Consider the following 13,907-nt stretch of genomic DNA (forward strand, 5'->3'; position numbering starts at 1 on the left):
TGAACATTTTATTAGTAGTGGACTTGATGAGGAAAGGTCTGGTGGTTTCCAGTTGGTTCAACTTTTCATTTGCCTTCACCATTCCTTGTTTTTGCCTTTTGTGCCATCCTTTGCTTCTTCTTGGAATGCACCCCCATTCCAGCCCCGACTAAACTACAGAAGTCTTCCCTGATCACTTCTTCTAGAGAAGCCACATTTAATCATTCTCCAGCCATTATCCCATTTTAGATCTTTGTTTAGCACTTGTCATGACTTGACTTTTTCCTGTGTGTGGTGTTCATTTATTTATTACCTTTCTCCCTCCAGAATCTAAGCTTCACATAAGTAGGGGCCTTATCTGTCTGTCTTGTTCCCTTTAGTATAGTCAATGTGCACAATTGACACTTACTGAATGAATGACTTGAGAATTATTATTAAGAGCAGCTTTTTGTAAGTCCTGCACTTGGTGTCTGTATGTAAGAGTATGGTGGTGGTGGGGTGATGGTGGCCGGGTAATCAAAAAGACAGAAAATATAATCTCTTTTCTCATTCATCTTTCTCTTCCCCATATTATAGTTGGCCTGAAACTAAAAATGCTGATAAATGACAATGACCAAATTTTTTTAATATCATGTTAAGCATATTAGGTGAGTTACTACTCCATCACTGATTTGAATTTTTTTGTGCCTTCCTTTCATTTTTTCCAGAGGCTAAAGCAGAACTGAGACCTGCTTGTAACCCAAACAATAACCAGAAATGCCTCTTTGCAGATCTATTATTGTTGGAAAAGGAGAAACCCAAGTGGTTATTTTCAATAGTCCTTTTTCTTGAAGATTCACCTGGCAAACTCTGACCTATATTAGACAGATCTAGCAGAGTAGTGAGGTGGAGAGGAATGGGCTTTAGAGTTAGAAAAGACTCCTAGATCAGACTCTTATTAGTTGTGTGACCTTGTGCAAGTTGTGTCACCTCTCTGAGCCACAGCTTACTCATCTGTATACTGAAAATAATATTACTTAATTAATTTAGTTACTATATGCTAGTGGTACCTCAAGACACTGTTCCTGTCCTTTGGAAGCTTACAATCAAGTAGGAAGTAAGGACAAACAGCACTATTAGAGTATGTAACCCAGTTTTGGTATGCATAGTGGTTCTGAGAATGACAAGGGTGAGCTACACATCTTGAAAACACCTACGACAGCATCAGGCACAGAGCACTTGTCCACAATTATACACTTAATAAGTGGTAGCACTGGGACTTATTCAGGATTCCCTCCATAATGCTACCCCATCAAGACTCCCTCAAGAGCCTTGTGAAAATGCAGATTCTAGGCCCAAGACCATACTTTGAGAACATAGCCACCTGTAACTAATCCAAAATCTTAAAGTGTTACCATGATGTGAGATAAAAGAATGTCAAGGCAAACTGTAATAAGAAAAGCAAGGCATCAGTTTCTGTCCATGAAGGATTAACTGCTATGAGAATTTTTCCTTCTGTCATAAACAACTAGAAAACAGGACAAAAATATGAAACAACATTTTTCAATTATTGCACAACAAGCAGTATAGGGCTATTAAACCAGAGAGGAGGGAGACAAATGAGGTTCCACGTACACAGTCACTGGAGCTCATTGCCCCAAAGAGTTTCCAGGCTATAGGCCTGGAAGGGGGAACCCAAACAAAGCCAAGTAGTCTCAATGAGTGGAAGAGAAACAGTTTGAACTTGGGGGGTTGAGGCAGCTAGAACTCATGGGACAGAGCTTCAGAGAGTGGGAGCCATACAAAGAGAGAATTCTGGAGATCTGTAAAGGAGTCCTTTCTATCCAGTCTTTGAATAATAACAGAGATATATAATACATGTGCAGCTGGAGTTCCAAAAGGAATGGAGATAAGAGGGGAAAAGGTAAACTGTGATTATCTTTTTTTTTTTTTTTAAGATTTTTATTTATTTGACACAGAGAGAGAGACAGCCAGAGAGGGAACACAAGCAGGGGGAATGGGAGAGGGAGAAGCAGGCTTCTTGCAGAGCAGAAAGCCCAACGCAGGGCTCGCTCCCAGGACCTCGGGATCATGACCTGAGCCGAAGGCAGATGCTTAATGACTGAGCCACCCAGGCACCCCCTGTGATTTATGTGAAGGCAAACTATGATGACATTATTTGAAGGTGTAGATTACAAACCCTAGAGTACCACTAAAAATAAAGAAGTCTGGCTAATAAACTCACGGAGGATATAAATGGATTCATAAGAAACATTTAATTAATCCAAACCAAAAGAAGGCAGGAAAAGGGAAAAAAGGGAAAAAGAAACAAAGCTCAAATAAAAAGAAAACAAATAGCAATATTATAGATTTAAACTCAAATACACTGGTAGTTACATTAAACGTAAATGGTTGAAACACTAACGAGAAGGCAGAGATAGTCAGATTTGATATAAAAATATGACCCACCTGTATGCTATGTATTAGGCAAATATGTCCTATGTCCATGGGCTAACTCCCAGAACCTGTGAATATGTTAGATTAAATGGCAAAGAATAAATAAGATTGCAGATGGATTAAGACTCCTAATTAGTTGAGTGAAAAGTAGGGAGATTATTCTGGATTATCTGGGTAGGCCCAATGTAATCCCAAGTGTCCTTAAAAGTGAAAGAGAGAAGCAGGAGAGGTCAGAATCAGAGGGAGATGTATCTATAGAAGAGTGGTTATAGATGCAATCTTGCCGGGGGCCATGAGCTAAGGAATTTAGGTAGTCTCTACAAAGTGGAAAAGGCAAGGAAATGGAATTTCTCCTAGAAAGGAACACAGCTCTGCTGACACCTTCACTTTAGCCCAACAAGACCCATGTCAGATTTATGACTTAAAGAACTATAAGATGGGGTGCCTGGGTGGCTCAGTTGGTTGGGCGTCCCACTCTTGATTTTGGCTCGGGTCATGATCTCAGGGTTGTGAGATTGAGCCCTGCATCAGCTCTGCACTCAGCACAGAGTCTGCTTGAGATTCTCTCCTTCTGCTCCTCCTCCACTCCCTTTCTCTCTCTAATAAATAAATAAAATCTTTTAAAAAACCCAAATAGTTATAAGATAAAAAATTTACATTGGTTTAAGCCACCAAATTTGTAAAAATTGTTACAGTATCATTAGAAAATACCTGCTGTCTACAAGAAACCAACTTTAATATAAAGACACAGGAATGATGGAAAAAGAGGCACCACTAATCAAAAGAAAGCTGGAGAAGCTAGTAATATTAGACAAAATAGATTTCAGAAAAAAGAGTATTACCAGAGATAAAGATGGTCATTTCTTGATAAAGGGGAAAATTCATCAAAGGGACAGACAACCCCAAATATTTACATACCTAATAACGGAGCTTTAAAATGCTTTATATCAAAACTGATAGAACTAAAAGGAGAAATGGAAGAATCTATAATTATAGTTAGACTTCAACACTTCTCTCTTGGTAATTCATAGAATAAATAGAAAACAAACAAACAACTAGTAAGAATGTAGAAAATCTAAACATTATCAATTAGACCACTACAGAACATTCTTCCTAACAACAATGGAATGCACATTCATTTCAAGTGCCCATGTAATAGTCACATATTTTGAACCATAAAAAAGATGCAATAAAAATAAAGGTTATAACAATCATTGAGTATATCCTATGACCAAAATGGAATTAAACTAGAATCAGTAACAGGTATCCGAACACCTCTGGATATACAGAAATGAAACACTGTGTCTCTCAGTAACAATCCATTGATAAAAGAAGAAATCAGCAGGACAATTGGAAAACATTTTTAAACTGAACAGAAAAAAAACCCAAAATACACAAAAAATTTGAGAGGAATAGCTATAGCAGTGCTTAGATGAAAGCATTAAATGTGTATATCAGCAAAGAGGAAGGGTCTAAAATCAGTGATCCAAGCTTCTACATGAAAAATTAGAAAAGGAAAAGCAAAGTAAACTGAGGGAGGGAAATAATAAAGGCCGTACATGAAATTAAGGAAATAAAAGAAAACAACAGAGAAATCAATGAAAACTGAAAACTGGTTCTCTGTAATAAAACTGATAAATCTAGAGCCAGAATGATCAAGAAAAAAAAAAAGAGAGAAGACACAAATAGTCAATTTCAGGGATGAAAGAGGGAACATCACCACAGACCTTACAGAAATCAAATTGTAGAACAATGGGATATTATGAATAATTTTATGTCAACGTCAGATGAACATCAGATGAAACAGAGAAATTCCTTTAAAGACACAAACTACCAAATGCTACCCCAAATCTAATAAATAACTGGAATAGCCCTATATTCTTTAAAAATGTTTAACTTGTAGTTAAAAGCCTGCTAAAAAAATCTAGACCTAATGGCTTCACTGGGGAGTTCTATCAAACAATAAGTAAGGACTAATAACAATTCTACGCAAACTTTTTAAGAAAATAGGAGAGGAGGGAACATTCCCAAGTCATTTTATGAGGGCATTAGACTGATGCTAAAACAAGGTAAAGATATAGGAGACTAGACAAAGAATAAAAGATATGGAAGAAGAACCAAAGAAAAACTACAGAACACATCAATATCTGTCATAAACATAGATGTAAAAGTCTGTATCAAAATTTTAGAAAGCTGAATTCAGTAATATGTAAGAAGGATAATACGTTGTAACTTAGTGTGGAATGCAAGGTTGCTTTAACATTCAAATATCCATCAATGTGATAATCAACATTATGTAATGTACAAACGGAACTAAAAAGAAAAACCACATGATCATCTCAGTAGGTCCAGAAAAATAATTTGATAAAATTCAGTATTCATCCCTGATTAACACTCTCAGAAAACCACAATGGAAGGGAATTTTCTCAACAAGATAAAGAGCACCTATATAAAACCTACAGCTAACATTATACTGAATGGTAAAAGAATGAATGGAGATATTTCCTTAGAGACAAGGAAAAAATGTTTGCTATCATTACTTCTATTCAACATTGTACTACATGTAGGTCCTAGCCAGTGTGATAAGGCAAGAAAAAATAAAAGCCATACAGATTGGAAAGGAAGAGATAAGCTGTCTATTTGCAGACACATCTATGTAGAAAATCCTAAGACATCTATAGAAGTGACCAAAATTAATAGGTGAGTTTAGTGAGGCTGCAGGATACAAGGTCAACATACAAAAAAATCACCTGCAATTCTACATGGTAGCCAAAAACAAAAGGAAATTGAAATTCAGTACCATGTACAATAGCATAAAAATATAAAATAGTTATAAATATAACAAAATATGTACAAGAGTCATACATTCAAAGCTACAAAAATGCTGTTGAGAAAAATTAAGGAAGATCTAAATAATGGACAGATATGCCATTTTCAGGAATCGAACACTCAATATTGCTAATATGTCAATTCTTCCCAAATTGGGCTAGAGATTCAATGCAATCCCCACCAAAATTCCCTTATTTTTTTCCTACCAAGAGAAACTGACAAATTGACTTTAAAGCTTATATAAAAAGACAAAGAACCCAGAATAGTCAAGACAATTTTAAAAGAAGAAAACAAAATTAGAGGTCCATGCCATATGATTTTAAGACTTACCATAAAGTTAGGACAAAAATTAAAAATCAGAGCAGTATAGAATTGGCACAAAGTAATTAAATAAAGAAAGGATATTCTTCAACAAAAGGTGCTATAACAATTGAATAACTGTATGTTTAAAAACAGCTTTCATCTCATACCTAATACTATATACAAAAAGTTTAATTGAAATGGATCATAAGATCACAAGACCTAAGCATAAGATAAAAAACTATAAGACTTGTGTTAGAAAACATAGAAACGACCTGTTAAGCAAAGATTTCTTATGATAGGACCCAAAAGACATGAACTATAAAGGAAAAAAATAAATAAATTAGACTTCCTCAAAATTAAAAACTTTGCTCTTGTAATAAGGCGATACTGTTAAGAAAATAAAAAGACAAGCCAAGACGGAAAAAAATATTTGCAGAACACACATTTGATAAAGGATTTGTATCCAGAATATGTAACAAATACTTACAAGATAAACAATCCAGTTAAAAAAATGGGTAAAAAATTTGAACAAATACTTCATGAAAAAGATACACGAATGGCACACAAGCATGAACAGATGTGCAAATCATTATTCAGTAGTTAAATAAATATTAAAACTACAATGAGATTCTTCTTTACACCCACTAAGATGGCTAAGATTAAAAAGACTAATAATAGCAAGTGTTAGGGAGGATACAGGGAAACTGGAGCCCTCATACATTGCTGGGGAGAACAAAATGGTACAGTCACTTTAGGAAACAGTGTCGCAGTTTTTTTTTTTGTTTGTTTCTTTGTTTGTTTTAAATAATGTTAAAAATACACTTAGCATACAACTCAGAAATCCCACTCCTAGGTAGTTACCCAAGAGAAACAGTATTTGACCACACAAAGACTTGTACAGGAATGTTCATAGTAACATTGTACAAAATAACCAAATAATAGAAACAAGCCAAATAGCCATCAGTTGGTGAATATATAAATAAATTGTGATAATCCATACAATGGAATAATAACTCAGCAACAGAAAGGAATAAATTGATTTGCAAAACAACATGGATGAATCTCAAAGGCATTATGCTCAAAGAAGCCAGACACAAAGGTCTATATATCATATGTTTCAACTTAGACAAAATTCTGGAAAAGGCAAACTATAGTGAAAGAAAGTAGACAGTGGTTCTTTGGGGCTGGGGCCAGGGGAAAGGGATTGATCAGAAAGGGGCACGAGGGAGCTTTTTGTGGTGAAGAAAATGTTCCATATCTTCATTGTGGTAGTTTATGACTATGTACATACATCTGTCAGTAGTTACTGAACTGTTCACTTAAAATCAATGAGTTTTATTGTGTGTAAATTATACCTTAATTAAGCTGGTTAAGAAATTAGCTATACATCAAAATATGAAAAAAGGGCATTCTCTCACTTGCAAGTAATAATTACAAAATAATCTTTCAGTTTGGGTATACCATCTTTTCCCCTTTGTAGACCATCTCAATAAGCACATACATTAAGAGACCACAACCAAGCTTTTCCTCTGGAAATAATGTTCTCTGTGATACTTACCAAGAGTAGTGAGTCCCTCTGAGATAGATGTGAGAACATATAGAAGTACAGGAGGCTCCAAGTTGGTGATGAAGCTCATGTGGTCCTGGGTAAGACATTCCAGGAGTGGATAGTAAGACTGGCTCAGTTTCCGATATTGCTACAACACAGAGATAATGAAGTGTCAAGCCAAAGGGAAGCAAAAGACATGTTAAGGTCTAGTGGAAACTGCCATTTATAATATTTGAAATTGTAAACTTACTTAAACATAAATATATAAAATAAATACATGGAACACATGACATCATGATTCGCAATTCAGTATTGAAAGGGGTTCTAAAGGGAATCTCTTGATCTCTAGAAATCCTAATTTGAAGCTATAGCCCTGCAAGTAATGTCAATTTGACCTTATATGGCTAACATTTAAATGCAAATAAAATCTCTGTAGTATGGAATTTAGAAGACTGAATTATTTTTCTGGATGGGGATATTGTAACACTGAACAGTACTTAATAGTGGCTAGGCAGCCTTTTTTTTTTTTTAATACAAAGCTATTTGCTGTTGTAGTAAGATTTGACATCATAGTCTATTTTACTTACAAATGCTAACCCACCTAACTAAATCATAATTTGATCAATGGCTTAATATTTGCCATATACTACAGGCAAAAGATAAGTGCATGAGAAAAATACCTGGAAAACTTTAAATGGAACTCAAACCAATATCAAAGAAGCATAATGCTCATAAGAGAAATAAACCAGAGCAGTGTTTATTAAAGTGAGATTAAGATCACTTCCATAAGATCACATGGGATGCTTATTAAAAATGCAGTTTCCTGATCCCCACTCCAGACTCACTACATGAAATGCTCTGGAATGAGGTCTTGAAACCTGCATTTTAAACACGCACGCGAAGGGAGTCCTATGCACCCTTAAATTTGAGAATTACTGAGTTATAGATTTGCTTGCCTGTTAGAAAAATGATTAGAGCAATTCCTGGAGCCACAATTAGTTTTTTTGGGGGACCTCAACTGCAGTGAAGAGTCTTCTCGATGAGAACCGATCCCTGATCTGAGTCAAGTTTCTACTTTGTAATTTCTGTCATACGGGTAGCCTTCAACGAGTATCCCATTCTACTACTGAGGCTAAACCACTCTGGCTTGAGTTGTGCTTCTATTAAGACTAGCTTAGAACAGTGGAAGAGGGTGATCCTGGCCCATTCGTCCATTCTTGTCAAGGAGCATTTCTCACATGGGTTGACTAACAAAGGCCCCCTAGATTTTACTTATAACCTTGGCAGGGAGCAGGTGGGAAAGCCTGAACTAAGTCTGAGCATGAATCTGGCTGTTACTGAAGTAATTACTGCAACCACATTGGGCATATATTAGCTTTTGTGTAATCAGGCAGGGATGTTTAAAAAGTCTGATAATGACACAGCTCAGTGGAGAAGCCTGGAAATTTAAATTTCCAACAAGCACCCCAGGTGATTCTGAAGGGCCTCAAAGTTTGAAAACCACTGACATAAATCATAGAAACTAGATGGTAGAGTTGAAAAGGGACCTAGAGATCACTTTGTTTAATTTACTAATTTTAAAGGTGAGGAAATTAAAGCCTGGAGAAATAGAGAAGGTGATTTATTCAAGGTAAATGACTAGTGAGTGGCGGAGTAGAGACTATGCACCCGTATGCTCAACTCTGAGTTCAGTATTCTTTCTGCCACACCAGAATTTTCATGGAAAGGAAGGTGAAAGAGTAGGGGAAGCAGATGGGAGTAGGAGGAGGAAGGAAGAAGGAAGAAGATTCTGCAGCCAATCCTACATTTCTGCTCCAGGAAACAGACCTTTTTTGAATTATCAGCATAGTTATAAGTAATTAGTTGAAATTGCTATTTACATTTTCTCTGGATGCTGAACCTGGAGCACTCTGGATGACCGATCTGTCAGAGGTGGCAGCTGCAATTTTTGAAACCTGTCCATTTAGTTATATACATACAGCCACTATAGTTGTTCAAATTCTTTACGTTAAATCAAGAGGTTGTCCTAAAACATAAAATGTTCTGGTGCTATTCTAACTCCCCGGGCTTCATTATAACCATTGCAAGCCTGTGGTGGTGTTACTTCACATTTCACACAAAGACTCCCATGATGCACGACTGCTTACTAGCAAGTCACTGTGGCACACTGACAGCAGCATTTTGACAAAGGCCTGGAGTACATTGTCAAAATGGTTGTCCCCATACAACTTGAAGACGCCAAAGCTGACATAATTTCCACACAAGGCAGATTTGAGAGCTGAATAGCAGATGGAGATGCCCTTGAGTTTCATTGGATAAATCTGATCTTTTGAGAGGCTCCCAAGGGACAGGATCTGATTACCTGTTTTAGGGTAAAAGCAGAAAGAGAAAGTGATATAAGGAGATGTAATTCGAAGCAGTTATGAGGCACATTATTTAACATTTTCACTTTACTGCTAAGGTTCACTTCCTCCTACCATTGTTCCAAGAATTACACCATCCGTGTAGTGGGGGGGAAAAAAAAAAATATATATATATATATAAGGCAGTTTACCTGAGAAGTACAAATGGCCCAAGAAAACCAATCAAGGGTATTGGAAAAATTTTGTATTTTTATCTGGATGGTGATTATATGAATATATAGATAGATACGTAAAAATTCACTGAGTTGCACTCTTGAAATTAGTTCACTTTACATACTTTAATATATATGTTATCTCTTCTTCAATAAGATGTTAAAAAATAGGAGTAAATAACCAACTAAGTCAAGAGAAAAAGATAGCCTAGACTGAGATATAAGTTACTCTAAATTCTGGGGTGAATTTTCAACAATTTTACATGAATCTGATCTTAGGAGCCTCACACACTTGGGTCTATGAATTAGATGAAATAAGACATAAGAAGTTCTTGGCACAGTGTGTAACAAATGTTACTTCCTTTTGTCCTTAGATCATTTTCGGAAGATCTCAAGAGATGACTATTTAAAACCTGTACTTAAATTCTATGTTGACCATCAGAAGACAAAGGAATGCTTATATAGTCACCTTAAGATTTTTTATAGCAGTTAGCATTGACAACCAACAATTTCTGTTTCTGAAATGTGTGCTAGGTAAGGCATGTTTCTAGGCAATACCCAAGAATATTTTTCAAAAAACTATAAAGTCATACATGTTTCTTACCTCTGTTTTTTCCTGTATTACATGAGTACTGCTTCTAAAATTGAAACTAAATTCAACTTACAAAATTTAGAGGTATATTGTTGTGGTTTTACACGGTTATCAATCTGGCTACATAAGAATTATGTGTCCCAGAACCCATTTCCCTGTATGGTTGGGGCTAGAATTGGGCAAAAGAGAAATTTACATGAGATTTGTAAGGTCCCAGTGATGTAGCAGCCATGTTTCTTGAAGGTCACTGTGATCAAAGATAGTGAGAAAAAATAGTAGAAATGCTACTGGGTTTCACTTTGTCTTTGTTCTTTCCTCCTCTGTGACTAAAACTACTAGCTCAGTCTAAGCGTCTGCCTTCGGCTCAGGTCATGATCCCTGGGTTCTGGGACTGAGCCCGGCATCAGGCTCCCTGCTCAGCAGGAAGCCTGCTCCTCCGTCTCCCACTCCCCCTGCTTGTGTTCCTGCTCTCACTGTGTCTCTCTCTGTCAAATAAATAAATCTTAAAAAAAAAAAAAAAGAACCATCAGCCTTGCTGATGAATGATTCCAAGGCCACCACCAACTACTCTGCAGCAAACTTCCAGAATGGCAGCTACACAGAGGCAACAGTCTTCCCCTGACTTCTGTCCTACTTCAGTTCCCCTTCACCCCACACCCTTTCATGGTCCCACACCAGCAGCTTCTAGATTGCCCTGCGAGCTCCCACTTGTCCATCCATGCCATTGTTTCAGGAAGGCTGGTTAGTGACTTTTCTCCTGAACTTTCAATTCTCCTTTTTGACCTATTTTCCTATCTTCGCCCAAGATTGTACAACATGTAATTCATAAAATAAATTCCCTATTCTGTAAATGTCATAGTGCTTGTTTTTCCCTGTTTGGGCACTACCTGATGTGTGTGTTATGGTAATCACACGTGTGCTATGTGGTTAAGAAGGACCAATACTTCTGGTGGAGCATGAAACACAGGTCCGCCCCCTGGCAAAGGTCTCCTCCCCTTGATCTGCCTTGCTGAAACATCTCCAGGCGCAAGTTTTCTTCTGTGCATCCCTAGAAGCCCACAAGGCTTTGCTTATAATTTACACATCTAAATGACAATACCTGACCAACACCTTCCTGAGATGGATCCTGGAATTTACTCCATACTAAATTCTGTACCCTCTCTCATGACTCATCCTAACTTACCTTAGAGATATATAGTAAGTTCCATAAAGATTCAACTCAATATGACTGCATTTACTTAACAGCTACTACGTGTGAGGTGTTCAGATAAATAAATGAATGAAATAAAATCTCTGCTCTGAAAAAGTTCAGTCTGGTGAGGAAAACAGATGTATAAATCAATGATCCCATACAGTATGACAAACAGAGAGAGGTGTGTTAAAATGTTAGGGGAACAGAAGAAGAGACTGACTGTTTGGGCAGGAGGGCGGTGGGGAAAGCTTTATAGCACAGGTTATTTCTCAAGAATCAAACATGGTTTTCCAGGAAGACTTGGAGGGGGAGGAGTGTGTACCAGGTAGATTAAAGCACATAGGCATGGAGGTCTGAGAAAGGAAGGTGTTGCAGGAGAAGAAAGTTCTCAACCACTGCTTTTCTACCTTTGCCTCAAATTCAATATAAACCAAGGCAGACATTCCCCCGTCCTCTCTTCCCCAGAAAAAAAAAAAAAAAAAAAGCACTGCTTATATGCGATGGAAAGAGCTAGGGTAGTTTGGGGGTATGCATGGTCTACACATTTTGGTTTGTTGGAAAGGCCAGGGTCAAAGGGAGAAAACTGGATCATCTTTATGGGCCTTTTAATGCAGACGTCCTTATGGGAGAATTAAAGGTCTTACATTCTGCAGCAGAAGATGGAAGAAGAAGACCAAGAACTGTGATGGGAGAAAATTTTTGATTTTAAAGTGTTGGATAACCTCCATTAAGAAGGATTACTCATTTAGAATCCCAACTTTTACCTCTGTGTTAAAGTTGCAACTTAATATACATAGCTTGCCTTTTGGGCTGTTTCAGACACAACTGTGTTAATTTATTTTAATTAAATAAATTAATTAGTATGACAGTATCCCATCATGACCTTGGAAAAGTAGAATGAGTCATACTTTTGAAATAGGACACTGCATCTCCCTGAGCTCAGGCGCCTCAGCATTCCGTGGTGGCAATGAAAGATCATGGAAGAGAAGGCTTGGCCGAGTCTTTCATTCACAATAATTCAGCTCTATCCAATGTGTTACTCAATACTACTTCACTGAAATTGGACGCCCTGCCCCCTGCCCTCAAACAGCTTAAGCTGTCACAGTCAGACTCACATTACTGAGAACAGAAGTGACAGGGCTGAAGTTTGGTTCTGAAGTTCCTTATAGGTGTGACAACCCTCCTTGCCGTCCCTGTTCCACCCCGTGCCTGGCAGGTCCCACCTCCTTCCTTGCTTCGGGAAGGAAGTTCCTAGGAGGGCGATCTCCATGACACTGACAGGTGGCAGCCACCGAAGCCACTGACAGTTGCCACTTCCGCACCACTGTTGCAGCACAAAAGGAAATGATACTCTCCTTAATGAAATAAAGACTTCCAAAGTTTGGAATCAAAAGGAGAATCTCTCGTTGTTTCCCACTCACTACAATGCCATAATTGCAGGCAGGGCAATGAGGTACTGTTACGTTCTTACCATGAGGCCTGGTGAGTGGGTGCAGAGGCTGCCCTGGGGCTTGGGGACAGAACGCTGTGAAGTGAAAGGATGACCTGGCCAAAGGCCGGTGTGGGCAAGAGTCGGGGGCACAGGTGCCATGGAATTGCTGTCCTTCCTCTCGTACTTGTGCGGCAGGAAAAGAAATCTCACTAAATCATGAGGAAAAAACTGAGAAGCACAGAGGACTCCTGATACAGATAATTCAGCTTATTAGAAATATTTTCCTCATTATTAGCTTATATTGTTTGGGTTCTTCTTTTTTAATCTCTATTCTCTGTCTTTTTTTGAGAAACCTTTTTTGTTGTTGCTTTGGTCTTTTGGGGTTAGCTTCTAGCACTCAGAAGTACCCTTCTAGACAATCCTCAAGATCTACGTTCAGAGGATATACATTAAAAAATGCAAAATCTCCTCTTCTGTTTATCTGAGATCTATTTTCAGGTCTTTAAAAAATTTTTTTTTTAACTTTTTTTTTTTCCTTCTGAGACCCCACCTCTTCCTTGAGTGAGACGGACTCCATCATGTCCTCTTCAGAAGAGGCTTCCTATACCCAAAGAGGAGTGGCCTTCCTTCACAGGCCTCAGCCAGAGGACTATATAAAAGACAATATTCTGACAGAAGGTAAACAAAGAGTACATGAGGGGGTGATGGACCAGTTGGGCTTCTGAGTTATACCGACTGGGTTTGAATTCTACATCTTTCCTTACTACCTGGGCGTCTGAGCAGACTATCAACCTCCGTAAGTCAGTTTCCTCATTTATAAAATAAGGATAATAACGGTACCTATAACTCACAAGGTTCTTATGTGGAGTAAAGGAGACAGCATATGTAAAGTGTTTACTATAGTAACTGGCACAGCGCTCAGGAGACATAAACTGTAGCAATACATACTGCTGGGGGTTCATTGCTTTCTGCACTCTAATAGCCTGTAAGTTCACACATAGGGAGCTATGGCCTGGGAAA

At 37.7% G+C, this 13,907-nt stretch overlaps 1 protein-coding gene across 5 annotated transcripts in view; it reads right to left on the reverse strand.

The window, feature by feature from the left end:
* The window catches only part of RANBP17 (RAN binding protein 17), a 324,861-nt gene that overhangs the window by 32,144 nt on the left and 278,810 nt on the right, over window positions 1-13,907 (reverse strand). For all 5 annotated transcript variants that reach the window (XM_027605977.1, XM_027605978.1, XM_027605976.1 and 2 more), the window contains 2 exons: window positions 9,244-9,458; window positions 7,106-7,244 (listed from right to left, as the gene is read on the reverse strand). In XM_027605977.1, coding sequence (XP_027461778.1) covers window positions 7,106-7,244; window positions 9,244-9,458 — 354 coding nt within the window. The remainder of the gene's footprint in view (window positions 1-7,105; window positions 7,245-9,243; window positions 9,459-13,907) is intronic.

The sequence above is a fragment of the Zalophus californianus genome, chromosome 5, assembly GCF_009762305.2.
Source record: "Zalophus californianus isolate mZalCal1 chromosome 5, mZalCal1.pri.v2, whole genome shotgun sequence".
Taxonomy (NCBI): Eukaryota; Metazoa; Chordata; class Mammalia; order Carnivora; family Otariidae; genus Zalophus; species Zalophus californianus.